At 44.1% G+C, this 18,304-nt stretch overlaps 1 protein-coding gene across 1 annotated transcript in view; it reads right to left on the bottom strand.

Moving 5' to 3' along the window:
- Positions 1-254: 254 nt before the first annotated feature.
- The window catches only part of iglon5 (IgLON family member 5), a 97,632-nt gene continuing 79,582 nt past the window's right edge, over positions 255-18,304 (bottom strand). Inside the window, exons 4-8 of the mRNA XM_076738091.1 lie at positions 17,793-17,912; positions 11,960-12,091; positions 11,553-11,673; positions 10,193-10,344; positions 255-7,375 (exon numbers count right to left, since the gene is read on the bottom strand). Coding sequence (XP_076594206.1) covers positions 7,272-7,375; positions 10,193-10,344; positions 11,553-11,673; positions 11,960-12,091; positions 17,793-17,912 — 629 coding nt within the window. The 3' untranslated portion in view covers positions 255-7,271. The remainder of the gene's footprint in view (positions 7,376-10,192; positions 10,345-11,552; positions 11,674-11,959; positions 12,092-17,792; positions 17,913-18,304) is intronic.

Here is an 18,304-nt window from a genome sequence, read left to right as displayed (position 1 = left end):
AACGACTAAAATTGTGAAGCTGTGTTGAAGCTGAGGATGAGGAGACGCAGATGTTTGTCATTGACAAGAGGAGGTCGACTGGAGCTTCCTGTTGTGCACAAGGACTCTAATTTCTAGTTGAGACACAGCTAAAAATGAATGAAAATGAACCCTAACAGACTAATAAAAAATGGCTAATTTTTTATAGAAAAGCTTGGTAATGACTGCAGATCATCTCTATTCTGAAGTTGTCACCGACTAATAACTCTGATATCATTTGTTGGCAAGTGATCTGATATGAGCCATTTATTCTGACAGCATCTCATCAACCAAACATTTTAATGACAAAAAAAAAAAAAAAAAAAAAACCTCTGAGACAAACCTGCAAACGCAACAAAAGCGACAATGTCTTTACTCAGCAGGAAGCAAAAAGCAAGCTGAAGCGACTCGCCTGATCTCGCCTGCTTTCCAACCACAGGGGCCAACAGAGAGCGAGACAGGCCCCCGGTCCCAGCGACAAACCACACACAGTGACTTCTGTTAAAAACAAAACTGATTTTTATTTTTTTTGTCTCCCTCCACTTGATATGATTTTTAACTCCACTTAATGGATTTTGAAAAAAAAAAAAAAAAGAAAAAGAAAAAGACACACCTCGAAGTGAAAGTCAGAGAAGACAAGTTCAGCAACAAATCAAAAAGAAGTACAATCATCGCTTCACAGCACTGAGCTTCGGTCAGGGTGGGAGACAAATGTGTCGGTCCTTTCTGTTTTTGTTTTTTTTTTCCGTCTCGTGTGTTTACATTGATCAGATCTCAAGAAATCTGAATTGCCTGTAATTCACGTCGGTGTTATGAATGACCCAAACACGCGCCTGCCCTGTGCAGCTCAGGCAACACACACAGATGCACACATACTGTTGGATGCTAGAAGTGAAGCCCCTTGAATGATCACTGTGGAGCTCAAAACATGCTTGCATGTACACACACTCGCATACACACACATGCAAACACACCATTTATATCAGCAGTGGCAGAGTGGGCAAACCTTGGGTGTTGAGGGGAGGGAGGGCAGAATTTTTTGAAGGTTTTCGCCACACAAAAAGAAATGGAGGACAGGGAGAATGACGGAAACTAGTGTGTGTGTGTGTGTGTGTGTGTGTGTGTGTGTGTGTGTGTGTAGAGAGGGGGGAGGGGGGAAGAGAAAGAGAGAAAGAAGAAGACGAGAGAGAGAGATGGGTTCCACATTCGACACTAACCTAAGCCAACTCATTCCCTCAATTATACACGGTGGGTTCTCGTCCGGTAAATTTCGTTATTAGTTTCCAAATGAGACACTTTCCATTACTCCACAGTGACGGTTCCTGCAGCCTGTTCGCTCTTATTGCCCTCTTGAGTCACACAGCACATGACCAGCCCCTATCATGCATCCTGTCATGCATCCCAGCCTCCAGCGCACCATACATGGTAATAAGACACTTGTATCCTACATCGGTGACTTCGCCCCAGCCGTCTCATAACTGCTATATAAATCAGCACAAAAACACCAGTTGGTGCTGTCACTTGTGAAAGAAATCCAAGTTTCTCCTGTCGGTTTTCAACACCACAACCAATATTTACCCCTTGGTTGATTGACAAGGAAAACGCCAGGCGTGGGCTGGTGATTCAGAGAGGCCAAGTAATGGGACTCTTTCTATGTGGAAGATGTGAGGTGGGCGACTTAATGACTAGGGGAGACGTGGTGGGCGAGATGCCTCCATTGTGTTGCCTGGTCCGTTGCTGTTGCTCAACTGGTGAAGTGCAGCACGCTGTTAATTAGCCAGACGCTCCATCTCTTAGAGAGGTGAGTGATTGACAAGACGCCATCTGTGGTCGCAGTGAGGGAGAGGGCGAGGCTGGCGACTCTGTGGCCCAGCGTCTTCGCTGCAAGCTGAGGTTTTAAATATAAACACAAAACCTGAACTGAGTGATATGCATAAGGAATCTATCTAACTACTTTCAGCTAATTGCTAACACGAAACACAGCACTATCTATCTATCTATCTATCTATCTATCTATCTATCTATCTATCTATCTATCTATCTATCTATCTACTGTATCTATCTATCTACAGTAATTCATGAACACTAGTTTGATCTAGACCTACACGTACAGTAACACCTGGCAACTGTCAGGTGACTTTTTAATTAACATTTTATGCTATTTCAAACACCTGAAGCGTGCTCGCGCTCACTGTTATGGAGACTTTCCTCGTCACAATCCTGTCCAGCATGCTATGTACTAATGCACTCATTAGCTGTGGTAATGGGAAAGTATTGGGCCTTAATAGACTTGCAACATTGACTTTGCCCAAGAGAACTGAATGAGCCTGTAGATAGTTGGTAAACAATGGATAATTAGGATAATATATGGGAATTAGGCGTGCTTTGCTGTAAAGGACGTGAGCAGGGGATTTAGAACAATGATAATCATTCATATATAATTGTCACTCTGCGTTGCATATCCTTTTGGTATACTGACTCTATGGCTGCAACATCTGCGTCTCACGCTATTACATTTTAATCTGTTACATATAATTTCATATAATATTGTATTGCACACTCGCACCTTATCTTTGTGTGTTTTACACCCAGACATAAGTCTGTAGGTACACAGTGTCGAGAGCTGCTGACGTTGGCAACTGCAAAATGATGCAGGTTTCATCTCTGTCATTACTAATGAAACATAATCATTACTAATAAAACGTTACAGCAGCCGCCAAATTGTGCATCCAGGGAGCATGTATGGTCAACACTATATTTCGCAGCTAAACAAACAACAAATACCAACCTGGACTGACTTGGAAAGAAAAACAAGTGATTAATTCTTCATTCGCTGGATCTGGGCTGTAGTTCTGAACACATACTTTACTGAGCTGACATTACAGCTTGCCCAAATAGTTTCAGAGAGGGGCTTAAAATCGATGCGCAATTAGGGGTGTCTTGTATCAGGCATGATGAATTATGCTCTCTGTTCTAAGGCTGGTCTATAGACACTTGATCAATTCAGCTTCTGGGGACCTGGTAAGGCAAGCCGGGGAGCAATTGCTCTATTCCAAAGCCATTCAGTCGAATGTATTGATTAACCATTGCATTCTGAATTGAAAGTCTGTCCGGGATCTGTTCTATGTCGGGAGGGTGCTGCAGGAAAGACTACAGCCTGAGCCTGCCACATATAGAGTGAAGAAAGCAGTACATTCAAACCTTCTCTGGGCTAACTGTACACTTGTTTTGCTCTTCTACAGTCGTTCCATTAAAGCACCATAATTATTTTACTCCATCACTGCATCATTTCAGGAGCGGCGTGCAGTATCCGTCCTTACAAACTACAGAGCTTCATTACCTGACTCCTCTCAGCAAAGGCACAGTGCTCCGAAACTGTTAAATGCATTCAACGTGTTTTACAAACCCTAATCCTAAAATCCATATCACAACACTGCACTGATATGTTAACGAGAATTTAAAAAAGTGCATTTACAAGTAAATAAATTCACCTCCTTTTCCTGCTATCACTTGTGTAAAGCCACGAATTAAATCTTACCATAAACAAGAAGAAAACCAACAAAAAGTACAGCTATTAATGTGCAATACTATGCTTTGTACTGTAAACTATGTGCTGGCTTTGTGAGCTCTAAACATGAACTTCATGGCACCTTATTAACAAAGATTCTGTAAACAGATCATCATAACCTTCAGCTGCAGGAGCCAATCAGCACTTTCTCATCAGGGTGCGCCGAATGTAATTAGGGGCCGAGCAAACGTCTTGTTTATATCACTGTAAACTCATTGAACCCCAGTTGGGGTGTTATTTATACACTTGAAGTAGGCCAGACTGTGTTTGTGATCAAGGCTATGTTAATGCTATTCATATTACATAGTGCAACCATAAATAGTGTGTGGTACACCTTCCCCTGGGAGCACCGAAGTTTGGAAATGCAATATGAGCGCCTGTCTGTCTTCTTCCCTAAATGGAGAGTTCAATGTCTGGTTAGTGTCATCCCATCTCCCTCTGGCTCTCAGCTTTTGGATTTGCATTGTCAGGGTATCCTCCCACAGGCCCGTCGGACCGGGTGCTCTCTCAACAGCATCCTCATCTACCCTCCAATTGTGCACCCGGGGGGATCTGCTGCCTCCTTGCCCACTCCCTCTCCAGTCCTCCACTCTCGCACCAGAAGTGTGACTCATTTACATCCATCATGACTCATAAAAACATGTTCTTTTTGCCGTTTGTTTGTACAAATATCCACATTTTGTCAATCACCACTCTGTGATTTCAAGTCATATTGCCTGAGTTCCCCTCCATCTGGACCCTTTTTCCCATAAACCTGAACACAACATACAATGTTTGCTTGTTTTTTTTTTTTTTTCAAAATCCACCCACACACGAACATTGACGTGCTTTTTTTCAAACCCACATCGAGAAACATGACAGTATGTTATTTTTTTGTCCACGTTTTTTCTCTTTTTTTTTTTGATGTTTTCTTCTGTTTTTTTTTTTGTTCTTTTTCTTCATCAAGGACAGATTATGTACATACAGATGTTATATGCCACTGACAAACCCAGTGGGACGCTGACATGTAACAGTGTACAGTATGAGTGAGAAACAGAAAGTAACAGCATGAAAGATGGAGATGCTGCGAGGATGAAAAAGGGATTGAGACAGAGAAAAGAAGCGCTGACCAAATGACCTGCTCTTGTGCTTGAAATGGAATCCGACATTATTTTTGGAGCAACAAGATGCATGCACAAAGAGTGTGTCTGGTCACACAGATAACCCGACTCCACTGCAGAGGGCAAGACTTTTTGAGTACAACATGTAGAGTTTTAGATTAAGGGCCATTTAAACAGAGCTTCACAATCATTTCATAGTACTGTACACAGTAAAAGTACAACAACAGACTTATTTGATATACCTTGTTAATGGAAATTTTTCAGATATTACACCACAGCTTTAACCATATCTGATACCTCTTGCACAGTAGAGTTAGGGGTTATTGCTGGTTTGAAACAAAATCAAACAAAACACATTCAGACACTTGATTCAGTACTGAGTTATTCCCCTTTAAGGTCGCAGTAGTCAGGGTTCAGCTGGAGAAAACTCATCTCTCCGTGCAGGCTCGTTATGGCAAATTTGCATATAGTCGCTGCATGTGAGTGGAGCAGTGTTTCAGCGGAGAAATGAGTGCCACCGTATTGAAATATGGGCTTACCTCCCACTGTTTGTGCTGTGCAGGGGAACTGGATGGATAATTGTGCCATGGGGGTTTTGTAGTGCCCATGCCTGCATGTCACAGGTACACATCGGAGGGAGGACTGGTGCACCAAGGCGAGGCTGTCCTTGAAGAGGATTCCTGTCAGTGGCAGGATTGAGCTTGATTTATGGGGGCCATCACTGGCTGGCAGGAGGGACAGGTGGAGCCCAGGCTCTTTCACTTAGCAAACCACAGGTAATGGCTAATTACATCTTTATCTCCCTGCGGTCTGGCTGAACAAGAACCGACTTACGGCCACGACCAGAGACTGACATGGATCCGAATCATTTATCTAGCTGGTCGGAGAGAGACACACTATGATAAGTGGACAGATATGCTGTAAATGTGTATGTGATGCGGTTAACAGCATGACAAAAAAGAGTTCAATACATAAACTGTTACAAATTATAAATTACATCATCATTCACTGCTTCTGGACTCGGATGAAATAATCCCTCAGACTGTTTCAAATGCGTTTTTAAAAAGCTTGTCATGGCAAAATAGAGCACATCACTTCGAAAACTTTACATCTTTTTTTTTGTCCGTTTTTTTTTTTCCACTGTAGTCGTTCAATGTGTGTGACTTCTCAGAATAAAGTACAAAAATTATTTTTCCCACGCATGGCTCATTACCATCAGATTTTGTTCGTTTTTTTTTTTCTCACATGGAATTACTATTCATAGTTATTCAAATACTTATTAACATCATCATCATCTGTACTATTATTAACACCAAAAAAGTAAAAGCAGGTAACCTTGCAGAGTAAAACAGACACAGTGCAGGGAGGGAGGGGAGGGAGTGAGGGGAGTATGGACTCACGACAGGAACATCTCTAACCGGTACATGCTATCAACAAGCGACAAAGAGGATGGAGCTGCAGCTTCGAAACAGAAGATAATTGTTGTCACTTGACAGTCTCTTGCTGCTTTTGGAAACTGGAGCGTCGTCGAGGCTGATGGGAGGTGTCGTTTGGCGCCAGGTGACTTGAGGTCGCCAGCGTGGCCTCTGTACTGCATATATTTACACTGGGGAGGAAGACGGAGGGAGGAGAGGGGGGTGACACGGAGCAGAGAACACTATAGCGATGCAAAGGGCGACTAGACAGAGCACGTTGAACAGAGGGGCCGGGCGGAGGGGAAGGGGCTAAAAAGGTTTGGGTAGTGAGGGTGTCTACATGCGAAACCTTGGTATAAACCCCCCAGATTACATAAAGGGGTAGTTAAGACCGACGCCATCACCACCCACCCTTTTTTTTTTTTTTATACATTTTGACATCATTCATAGCAGCTTCACTGCTACACAGTTAAAATCAAAAATCCATACGTGTGTGTGTAGGTGTGTGTGTGTGTAGGTGTGTGTGTGTGTGATCAAAGGGTGACACTTCACATGGCCACCAATGGGACAATTTTCAAAAGGTCACATGACCGCCAGTACCACATTATAACTATAATTTCCATAAATATCCACCATAATATTGTGATTTTATGTATCATTTCCATAAGGCAAACACTGTAGGTGAGTCATTAGTCTATGTAGTATATTACATAAATGATCGTCCAGTTGTTAGATTATCTATTTTCTCATTGATCACCGACACAATAATCATTGATATACACTCTCTATCAACATCAGCCGAGTGGTAATAATGAGGGGAAAACAAGGTGAGGAGGGAAGTACCAAGTCAGACGAATCTGCAATCTGGGACATAAAAAGAGAGAGAGAGACAGACTGTGTGTGTGTGAGGAGGAGATAATGACAATGATTTGACCTCCACATTGAATTGAGGGGTGCTGAGGTTTTGGAAGGGGAGTGACGTGGTTGTGTGTTTTATGCAGTGACTCAATGGCTCCTGGATAAATGCATATTCTTTTTGTTCACAGTGATGGGTTCGTAATTAAAGAATTTCATTTCCTTCTTCCTTTCCGTAGAGGGGAAGAGAGACAGGGAGGGGGAGGGCGGGGCTTTCAGGGACGTCCGGGGACAATTCCAGGTGGAGCTCCATCTTTACACCTTCAGGAGAAGAAAAGCGGAGAGGGAGACCCAGAGACATGCGCCGACGCTCATCCCTGCATGTAAAGTGGTCCCTCGCCCCTGTATGGCCCCCGGTCCTGCACAAAAACAGAATGGCCAGAAGAAGAGAGGAGGGAGGGGGGAGATATGAACAATTAAATACATGCAGAAAGCTATGAACACTGCTGGAAGTGAGGGGTCTCTGTTTGTGACAGCTCGCATACATTTCAAAACTTATTACAATTACTTAACCAAATTGATTCTGAAACCTTGGCTTAATCACTGTAAACAAGACGTTGTCTGTGTTTTACAATAGTCATGCAGTGATTTTCTAATTTTGAACTACATTTCTTATATTCCAACAGCTTTGCACTCATTGCACCATCTGAAGCCTCGTTTCCCTTTTATATGATGAAAATGACCCCATTTCAGATCACCGTGTCTTTAAAATGGACTGATATGGAAGGCTGAGACACATGTCACAGTCATTGGTATGTGTTATTTACCTTCCTATTCTGACTCATCAAACCCAGGTGAAACTAACAACATTGGCGAGGGCTCTGTTCCATTTAGATGTGCCATGAAGCCAAGCTAACAAACCCACATGCACCCTGGAACTAGAGAACTTAAATGGGTTCCAATTATTTTGACGAGTCAAAATAAAAACATGTAAGAAAAGTCTGCCGAAGTTCTTCATTCAGTAACATGTTAACATGGTTAAACTCAAAGTTACAAAGCCATGAAATGAGTTATGGACCTTCAGGGCTAAGCCGGTGAGCCTGCATGAACAATGCAAGCACCCAAGAACTGGAACACCTGAAAGTGAGTGGATTTCAATTGAGCAGGTCACTAAAACCAAAATGGCAGACAATGACAAAGGCACTGCGAGGGCACAAAACGTTTCTGTTCTGAGAAAAATGCTGCAGCTTCAGAAACGATGGCAGTTCAAAAACACATGAAAATCCAGAACAAATACAACAATGGAAGTGTTCTGCGAATGAAAAGACAGGCTGCAGAATGCCAACACAAATATATTACAAACGCTGCAAATACAGAAACAATATGAAGTGTAAAACAGACAAACTCTTTTGCTCATTTGCAGGACGTTGTTGTTTCGTTGTTGTATTTGTTTTGGATTTATTTTTTATGAGTTTTTGAATTGGCATCATGTCTGAAGCAGCAGAACATTTCTCCTGAAGGAAATGTTTTGAGCGTGTTTGCCCTCGCTGGCCACCATAGAAAAGAAATGGGACAATATCTCAAAGAAATGTTCTGCAGATTTGTCACACCTGAACTACCACCTTGTGATTTGGTCAAGTGCTGCTGAAAAATATTGTTAAAAAACTTTAGACTGTACAGAGCAGAGCTGTCAGGGTCGCTCTTATTTCTGTATAATGTGTGCGAGCTGCACAAACGACTGTTCTAGCTAACAGTGGAGGCTAAACTGAAATCAATGGAAGTCATGGGTATAGGACACAGTTATGTTATTGCTGTGTAAATGACGACCCCAGGAAGACTAACAACTACTCAGCGGAGGCTAATCGGGATCCATTAATGAAGTTAAACCTGTTTGACAAGTCAAAACGTCCAAGTCTATTAAATTATGTAATTTGGTATGTTAACTTGGTCAATCTCAAGTTTAACAAAGCTGTTAAATGCTGTAGTGATAACCAGAGAACTGTTCTCAAGAAAGCAAAAAAAAAAAAAACGATTATTCAATATACCTTCAAGAGTACTGTATTTGGGGCACAAAATTACACCATGATTTGGAGGACAATTGCAAGAAATCCTTATATGCGCTCTCTTTTCCTCTTTTGTGCTATTAGGCAGTCTAGTAGATTTCCAAAATCTAACCTGGTGCCTTATAATGTGACAGAGTGGAGTGGAAGCTAGCACAGGCTGCCAATGGTCTCAGTAATTACCCTCATTGCTTCAGGGTAATTGCGATAATGTGCCAATTTTGATGTGATAGTGGGTTGTTGATATTAAAATGCTCCATGTAGCACCTTTAAAATGGTGAACAAAGAGGTACAAAAGCAGGGAAACAAAGTCATGGGAGGCAGTGACGGTGAGGGACAGCCTATCAATGGGAATGCCACAAAAGTATCCGATTATGGTCCGATTTTCCGTGCCTGGTCCAGAACAAAAAAGGGTTTGTTGTGTTCTAATGATGGCAGGAGGAGATTAGGAGGGAAAGAGGAGGCAGAAGGACAGATGATGGAGAGATAGGCTGACAGAAGAGGCAGCGGTGTTGGAAAAAGAGAGCAGGAAGATGTATGCGTCTGACGGGGGAGTGAGTCATTGAAGGGAGACTGGCCGAGATAATGGGTAAAGGAATGAAAGAAGAAAGGGGATAGATGAAGGACTCACTTAAGATGGTAATGCCGAATGCACTAAAGGGGAGGAGGGAGGGTGGCGGGAAATGGAAGGGTAGGAAATCGCTCATTGGGGACAGTTAATGTGAATTGGGCTTGGAGTGAAATGACAACTTCTTGCGTAACGGGACGGAGCGGAGCGACAGCCTGTGTGTGTGCATGCAGGAATGTGTACGAACGAGAGATGGAGGGTGAGAGCGTGAACCAGTGAGAGGGAGAGAGAGAGGGACGGTATTATAGGCAAGCAAAGCTTTAATGGGGCGGAGAATAACGAAAATGGGGAGAAGGAGGGAGGAGAGGGCTGAGGAACTGCTGTGCTTTGCGCAGAGCAGAAAACGAGACGGGGCGGAGGGGGAAAACCAGTGTGTTGACGCATACGTGTCGTCTTGTGGAAGTGTGTCACGTCTGTTCGTATCCTTGCCCCCGATTGATAGTCACATGAGATAAACGTGAGCGTGCTTTCGTATTCGTCAAAGCTTGGGTTTGCACACCGTGTCACTGTGTGCATGCACCTGCATCTAGTTCTGTGCGATAACTTACGAAACAGCAGCATGCTGGCGTTGGAAGCCCCCAGACGGTTCGAGGCGAAGCAGGTGTAGTTTCCAAAGTGTTTCTCTGTCACATTGGTGAACAGCAACAGCGAGCGCGTCTTCTCGTTTTTGATCCTCAGGGTGTTGTCACTCTCTACCGGCCTGGGTGGTGGTGGTGGTGGTGGTGGGGGAGGAAAAGCGAAGGAAGGAAGCAGGAAGAAAAAGAGAAAAAGAGTGTGACAGAAAAGGAGAGATAACACAACATAACATCACACCTAGTGACTCATCCCAGCTAAGAGGCTTTTTTTCTCCGTCTCTCCAGAGACGAGCAACATAGTCCCCCTCCACACATCGTTTCTGTCTCACCTTGTACTAATAGTGAAATCTAACAGTCCATAAATAACAGAGACCTCCTGCTGGGGCCCATTATACTCTATTAACAGCTCTATCTGGCTGGCAAAAGCTTGTCTAAGTACTTCTGCGTCTTGCTTTGCCTGATGCCAAATCACCCTCGCTCTTCTATGCTCTCTGGGACCTTTTACAAACTTGGAAGGACAGATTATGTGTAGGTAATAGAGAGCAAATAGGTTTCCAACAAGCTAATATTTCTCCAGAGACGGCAAAAACATACATGATTATCTCAGACCAATGCTGGTGTCAGAGGTTAAGCAAATGGACAGCGGCCAAGACGTCGTCCAAAGTATGCCGGCTGAATCTGAAAGTGGTGTTTATGTGTGAAAGTGAGAAGCTTTGTGAGATCATTTTTTAAAATATATCTGTCCACACCGAAATGCCAAAACAATAATCTCTTTTTCACCCTCTTTTGGTTGGCAAACAACAAATTATCTAAGAGGAGAGGCAGATACAGCTGGTTAAAGCCGGTTAAATCTGTTCTGTTGTCTCCTCTTCTCTGGGATCACCTACTGTATACTGTGTTTTAATGTTTCTGAACTCGCAATATAACTGTTCTCATTACTCAGACAACTGATTGGCATAAAACGGTGATTTGTCTGAGGCTCATAAATGCTACATGTTAACCGGCAGCACTGTTATTCCTGTGCTGCTGCACTGAGACGCTGAACAATAAATGTCACAGTCACAAATCAAAAATGCCGGTTAATGCCGACACCTACAGTATGTGATCGTCTTTACTGGCATTTAAAGTGAGTGTGTTGACTGTGGAAGGTTGTCTTCTTCCCTTCAGCGCTACAGCCGCCAACTGTGTCTGAGCAGGCCCACGTCATTGTTTCAAAAGCTCGGCTTTCCACATCAGCGCTAAAATGCAAGGCCGGTGTTTTTGGATTATTCCTCTCTGCAGAGCATTTTTAAAACTCAGAAAAATGAGCATTGAACCCTCCGAGTGGTCTCACCTGTGGTCGTCTCTGTACCACTCAAAGGCAGCTGGTGGGACCGCCATGGCTTCACAGCGCAAGATGGCTGTCTTGCCCAAATGTGCTGGCATGTTCTTCATATCTGTGATCATGGGGGGATCTGTCGGAGAAAACCAGGGAGGGAAGCATGAACAAACAGAAGGCGGGAATTCAGCAATTAATATACGTCTGCATTCAAGTCAAGTCAGGTCAGCTCGGGGTTGCAAACAAGGTTGAAAAACCCCCGGAGAAGGCAAAATTAAGATGTATGAATTCATACATAATAATGCATCTACAGTATTTACATATACAGTATCATTAATACATCAGTGTGCTAACATGGGAGGTCCAGTGCGAGCTGAATTATCACCTCTGGGCTGTTGTGTGGCGCAGAGAGCGATACTCACAGTTGACCGTGACTTTGACCTTGCGCTGGTCGGGCGGAGCCACTCCGTTGTTGGTGATGCATTCATAGTCCTCGGCCTGCTGCCTCTTAATCTCTGTGATGTCCAGGAACTCCCCCTCACTCACCAACCCATCTATTCATATAAGGGAGAGGTCAAAGGTCACTCTATATATATCGAATGCAAAGAGCTACTGATGTGAGATTCAGCCGCAGGTGGACGCGACACAGCGATGATTTAAGAGCGATGGGGGAGACATGGATGCACATATATAACAAGATGTATATTTAGAGAGTATTCTGGGATACTTCTCAACTGCTGACATATATTTAGCTTATTCTTAATTAAAATTTGCTGCTTGGGCAACAGAAAGCAAAGACATGAAATTAATAAGAATACAAATCCACAAAAAAAGGCGATGTTGAATTATCGACAAGGTCTAATGACATATCTGTAATCACGAAAAACTGACTCTCATTACCCAAACTAAGGGCCTCAAGCTGGTTTATTCAGTAAAATAATGTTTGTATTGATGCAAAGTAAATAAACATGATTTGACAGCAGTGACACCATTACTTTTATAGTGTCAGGGGAAATTGTACGCTTTCCTTCCAAGCTGCGGATACACCAGGGGGTGACGGCTTGTTCACTACATTACGTAGTGAGAAGAATATTTGGCTGTTATTTGATGTTGACAAACTCCCAGGTGCCCCCAAAACCAAATTAGTCTAGTCTCGCGCTTTTCACTGTGTTTCCGCGGGCGACAAACAGCCACGGAATCTCTTCGGAGGGGGGAGTCGAAGGGATGGGCTACAAGTTATTGCTCCTTCATGTGAGGGAATGGATGTCGGGGTTGTTATTGGATCGACGGTGGCAGAGAGAGAAGAAGAAGAAGAATGAGAGTGAGAGTGCACCCTCCTCCTCCTCCCTGCGAGCCTTAGCAGCCAGCTGTCTCACAGCATCCAAAACCATTAGGCCCCTTTTTTTTCCTTCGCCTTTACCCCATTAAAGAAGTCAGACAGTGGAACACGACATAATATATAATCTCACCACTAACAAGGAAATCCAGCTCTTAAATTGCAGCTCACTTTTCCCTTGCAAAGTCCCCCCCCCCCTCCTCCCAAACATACCCACAACCACTATCAATCAGTGGACCTTTACTTCCCCTCGCAAACACGCAAACGGCGCCTGAGCACGTTTGTGAGCAACACCGGCACAAACACACACACACATACAAAAAAGACACTAAACGCCATGATTATTCCTGTCAGAGATTAGCGCGGCGGTTCTAATTGAAGATTATACTGGAGGATTATTAGTGCGGCTACTGAGCTGGAGACGATTATTTGCAGCTGCTGCGACAGAGGCTGAGCAGCGAGCGACAGGCGCGGTGATGGCTGCTTGTGCCACCCGAGCGAGTGTGGGCAGGCGCCGGGTGATGGGGTGGGGTGGGTGCAATACTATTCACTCATTCCATTAGTCTAATAAATATAGCTCTCGTGTGACATCTCTGTCAGGCAGGCAGAGCACCCAACTTTGCCAGAGGGGGGAAGCTGTGAAGGCACGGAGGGGAAAAGGGGGAGAAAAAGATCGACTCAGACAACTAGCGCTGGAGAAATTACACACAAGGCTGTTACAGATGACTTCCAAGAAATAAAAAGGACAAAGAAAATAAAAAATGAGAGCAACTGAGCACTAGAGAGCGCATTACAGATACAGAGAGTGGTAATTTGAGAGCAAGAGACTGAAAGAGATACACAGATATAAAGATAGAGGAAGAAGAGAGAAACAGCAACATAAAGAGGGAAATGGAGATAAGTCATGTTGGGTATTTGATGTGTGGTGGTTCTTTCATGGACTTTTCATCCCCAGGCAGCACCTATGTGTGATGTAATATGACAGTGCAAAGCGGCCTTCTCGCTCTGCCTTTCTTCCCCTCCCTCTTCATCCCTTGAGATCTCTGGACTGGCATCGCACGCCTCTCTCCACTTTGGTGGGAGATCATATCTGACTGGAACCGGCCCCTGGCACTCCTACAATGGCCTGTAAAATACAGCTCCATCAACCACTTATGGCTTTTGAAGGAGCCTGACTCCTGACCACCAGAGATAGTTGGATTGCACCTGAGAGGAGAGGGGGGTGTATGAATAAGAGGAGGAGGGGGATCAGGGGTTCTGGCCTACCCTACGGTGAAACCGCACTCTATTTTCCTGGCAGCACTTTGAGCCAGACTAGATCATCGGGGCACTTGATTTCTCAGCCCCTCTTATCCATTTCCATTACAAAAACTACCATCAAGGCAGATGGGTCTGATGTTGGGTTAAAACAGAAGAATAGACAGGCTGACAGGCTGCAAAACCTGTCATTTGGAAGAGGAAAGGGTTGAAATGTGTGTTAGTTGAGCTAAATGAAGCTACAGTAGAAAAACCAGGAAGGCCACCGTGCCCTGCCCACGCTCCAAGTAGGTTACCCCACAAGCTTTCTTCAGATATATTCCCTTTGTTTCTACAAGACCAATACTGGACTTTGTGGCTGATGTCTACATCAATATGATCAACGAATCATATGACAAAAACAATGAGTGGATCCTTCTAAAGCCTGATATTCCTCTGTGCTACAGACCTCCGTTATTGTCCAAATATTAATACAACACGCACTGGGTGGCATGTTCCTGCAGCACTATTAGTCCTGTTTGAGTAATGTTCGCTAAACACTGCAGGAAATGATTTATCTGCATATTCAGGACCAGTTTGTCAAAATTAATGTCTTCAGTTTGGACACATGGGCTGGTGGATGAGAGCCAAAGGACAGGAAAGCTGTTGGACTGTTGGTATTGTTTTTTCTTGTTTTGAAGGGAACGAAAACCTAGAATATTCTCAGCCTTAATCTTTAAGACATTTTGCTAAAGGAGCCCTTACATTTGTTTATTAAAGAACCGCATGCTGAGCAGGAAATTTCACAGCTGAGGAATAAACTTGTCAGCTCTCTCTGGCAGCACTGTTTCTCCGTCCACCTGTTGGCTGGATCCCTTCAGACTTTCCTGCCTTTTCCAATCATCTGATTTCTACACCCAACCTGCACACCTGCTATTCATTCTCTCATCCAGCCACACCTGTCCCTCATCAACCCCACTCAGTATATACACCCACACACAAGCACTCGTCCTCTGCCAGATTATCCATGCTGTTGTGGTGGTCCAGCTTCTGCGCCTTCCTGCTTAAGTTTTCTATTTTTTTTCTACCTGTCTGCTTTTTGGGTTTGTTTTCCTCTGCCGACTGCTCGCCTGTGTCCAGCCTTTGGCCTCCCTTTTCAATCCTACCTGCTCTGTTGTTGAGTCAAACTTTTGGATCCACACAACACATACCAGCAATGTCACACCTCCCAAATTATTTAACCAATCTCAGGAATCATACACTTCCACACGTATACGTGCTTCTCATCATATTGCTGGCTTCTTAGTGAAAAGCATGTTCCTGCTTCCCCTCCTCCTGAGCACCACAATCATCCATTCATTCATGCTAAGCCTGTGTATTTTAACGGATGGGATGTCAAATGATAAGGCTCTGATGCTCTGCTGTATTTCACTGAATGAGACAGAATGCCTGTATGTCTCTGAGTGGGTCAACTGATGGATGCCAGTGAGAGTGAATGGGTGCGACAGATTGTATCTTTGCTTTGGTGAAGACGAAGGAGGCGGTGTCTGCAGACAGCAGTGCAAAGCAGCATCACTATCTGTGAGTGAGGACTCTTGGAGCTATGAGGACAAGTTGCAAGGGGTCGAAGACTTTTCGCAGCTCTTTGTTTCACCTCCTAAGAGGTGCACCTCCTCCTATCCCACCACCTCCTGACGCACGCACATTTTCCACCCAACCTCCATGTGCACTGTTCTCCTCACCACCCACCCTCCTCCTTGCAGTTTCTCTATGCGGTCTCTGAGTAATGGGGACAGATGGCTGGCAGCTTCTTGCTGTTTCTTTGGGCTCGTCCACTCCCCCTTCCTCCACCGCCCCTGGTCTCCTGCAACTGATGGCTCGGTTGCAGAGACTCCCACGGAATAGCAATGCGGCCCCTATCTCTCTCTCTCTACAAGCTGAGGGGTTATGGGGGGAGAGAGCTAGAGGAGGGAGTGGGAGGCTGTGTGAGATGGTGGGGGCGGTTAGAGAGGGAGGATTACTGCTGACAGAGGAGAAATGCTGTAGGCTTGCAAGTGAGGACAACTGCATGGAGTTTGTGATCTAAGGTTGTATGTGTGTGTTTGCTGCAGGTGTGCATCCGTGCCTGCTTTCCTTCTCTCCTCTCCTGCCTGTCCCTGCCCGAGGTACTGCGCTGTGCGGGTTCACAAACACTAACTGTGCAGAGAAGGACACTGCATGCGCAGCAGGCTAACCCAGGGACATACAAAGGAGAGACAAGGAGGAACAGACCTCTGAGCAAGCCCAAAGCTGTCTGTAAGCACAGCAGCAGAGTATACTGTAGGTTGTGCATTTATTGGCCTAACAGTATAATTACATAATGTTGAGAAGCTGTTCACACTGACCTATTTATTACTGCTGTCTCTGTGCAGCATTTGATCGCTTGCTTTGCTGCTGCTGTAGTCAAGCTACAACACAGCCAGTACTATTGTGTGAAAATGCTTAAACCATGACTTTGGTGACACTGATGCGATGCCAGCCTCACAGAGAGTCTATTATTTGACTTTCAAAACAGTGAAAAGCATATCATAATAATCCTTGATCTGTTAGAAGTCTCAATGAATCTCATTTGCCATATTCAAAACATCAATCTAAGATATGTTGGAACTTTTTGGCACGCACACGCACCCTTGACACACACAACAAACACAATTCTGTGTTCATATGTCACTAAAGAGGTCACAGAGCTCCTGAGGTATGCAAGCAATTCATCCCAATCAATAAAGACAACAACAAAAAGCGGATCACAGTACAGTCCCATCATCCTCCAAAGCACCCTGTCACAGTGAAGATAATACGATAACCTGTCTCCGAAAACAAAGCGGCTTGCACGTCTATTCAGTCCAAACTCACAGGAACAACAAACCTTGTATTAGAACACTGCATAAGTCAAAATAGACAAGCATTTTTGCTTAAATGCCAACAATTACCAGAGTAAAATACACTTAGGAATACTGAGTCATAGCACTGTGGTATATTCAGAGCATAGCAATTTCCTTTATGTGCCAGACAGATTACACAGCACTACCATTACAGTTCTAATAAAACCTAAAACCATACAATCTCCAGAGGCCACGCAATGGTTATTTGCCTGACTTCGGACATTAGTGGTGACAAAAATGGGAACAGATAGGAAATAAATGCTGTGCTGATTGAATCATGTATTTCACTTCATCTATCAAGCTGTGCATCCTGACCACCCTGAACTAGTTCTGATTCCACACACCGGCGGAAGCTAAAAATAGCTGATTTAATGCCAAAAGTGGCTGTTAGCATCAGCTGGCATCGTGATGCTGGTTGACAGGGTGGATGAAGACAGATGCTGATGATTACAGGTGGCGCGCTGGGGATAATTATGTATAATGTGTGGTTATTTGGGACAAAACATTGGGACATGGGGAAAATACGGGACTATGAATTTAAGATGGGGACAGACTAAACAGCTGGGTTTAAGAACGATGACACAGGAATTGGGGATAAAGACGTGGACATGAGCTGAATGCTGATAAGCCTTTAGGATGGACGGGAAAAAAAAAAAGGCAGAACAGGGTTTGGGATGAACGTGAAGACGGCGAGATAAAGGTGAAGCTGTGAACGCGACATCTCCGGATCTGAAGACGAGCAAACAAGAGGGGGTAGCTTACATTTCTGGTCTTTCCAGGTGACGGTGGGCTCAGGTCGACCCACTGCCAGACAGTAGAGGTTTACATTCTCTCCTTCGTTCACCGACACGTTTTTGGAGATGTTGACGATTCTGGCCGGCACTGAAAAACAAGATCATGCTATTAAAATATGACCTCAAAATCCCCTTTCATTTCATAAATTATTGATAAGGTGTGGCCTTACAGACTATTATTAAGGTGTTTAACGTCGGATTCAAATCCCTGCACCTAAGACAGACAGGCAATCAGTTGATTAATGATCTGTGCCTGAGTGCTTACTCAACTGTGCAACAATATGCTTGACCGTCTACTTAAAATGCACTGAATTCTAAATGGCTGCAAATGGGCATTAAAATCTCCTTCTCCTGACATCTAATCTAATTTGATCTTTAAGAAAGGACATTTACAGAGGTGGCAGTCAGAATTTTCACTTCTTGTTTGGAAGTGAAGGACCACCCTTGAATGTCGTTTTTACCCCAAACTCACACAGTGTT

This window comes from Chaetodon auriga, chromosome 8 (assembly GCF_051107435.1).
Source record: "Chaetodon auriga isolate fChaAug3 chromosome 8, fChaAug3.hap1, whole genome shotgun sequence".
Classification (NCBI taxonomy): domain Eukaryota; kingdom Metazoa; phylum Chordata; class Actinopteri; order Chaetodontiformes; family Chaetodontidae; genus Chaetodon; species Chaetodon auriga.
The sequence above is the reverse complement of the archived record's forward strand: the minus strand, read 5'-3'. Positions and strand labels throughout refer to the sequence as shown.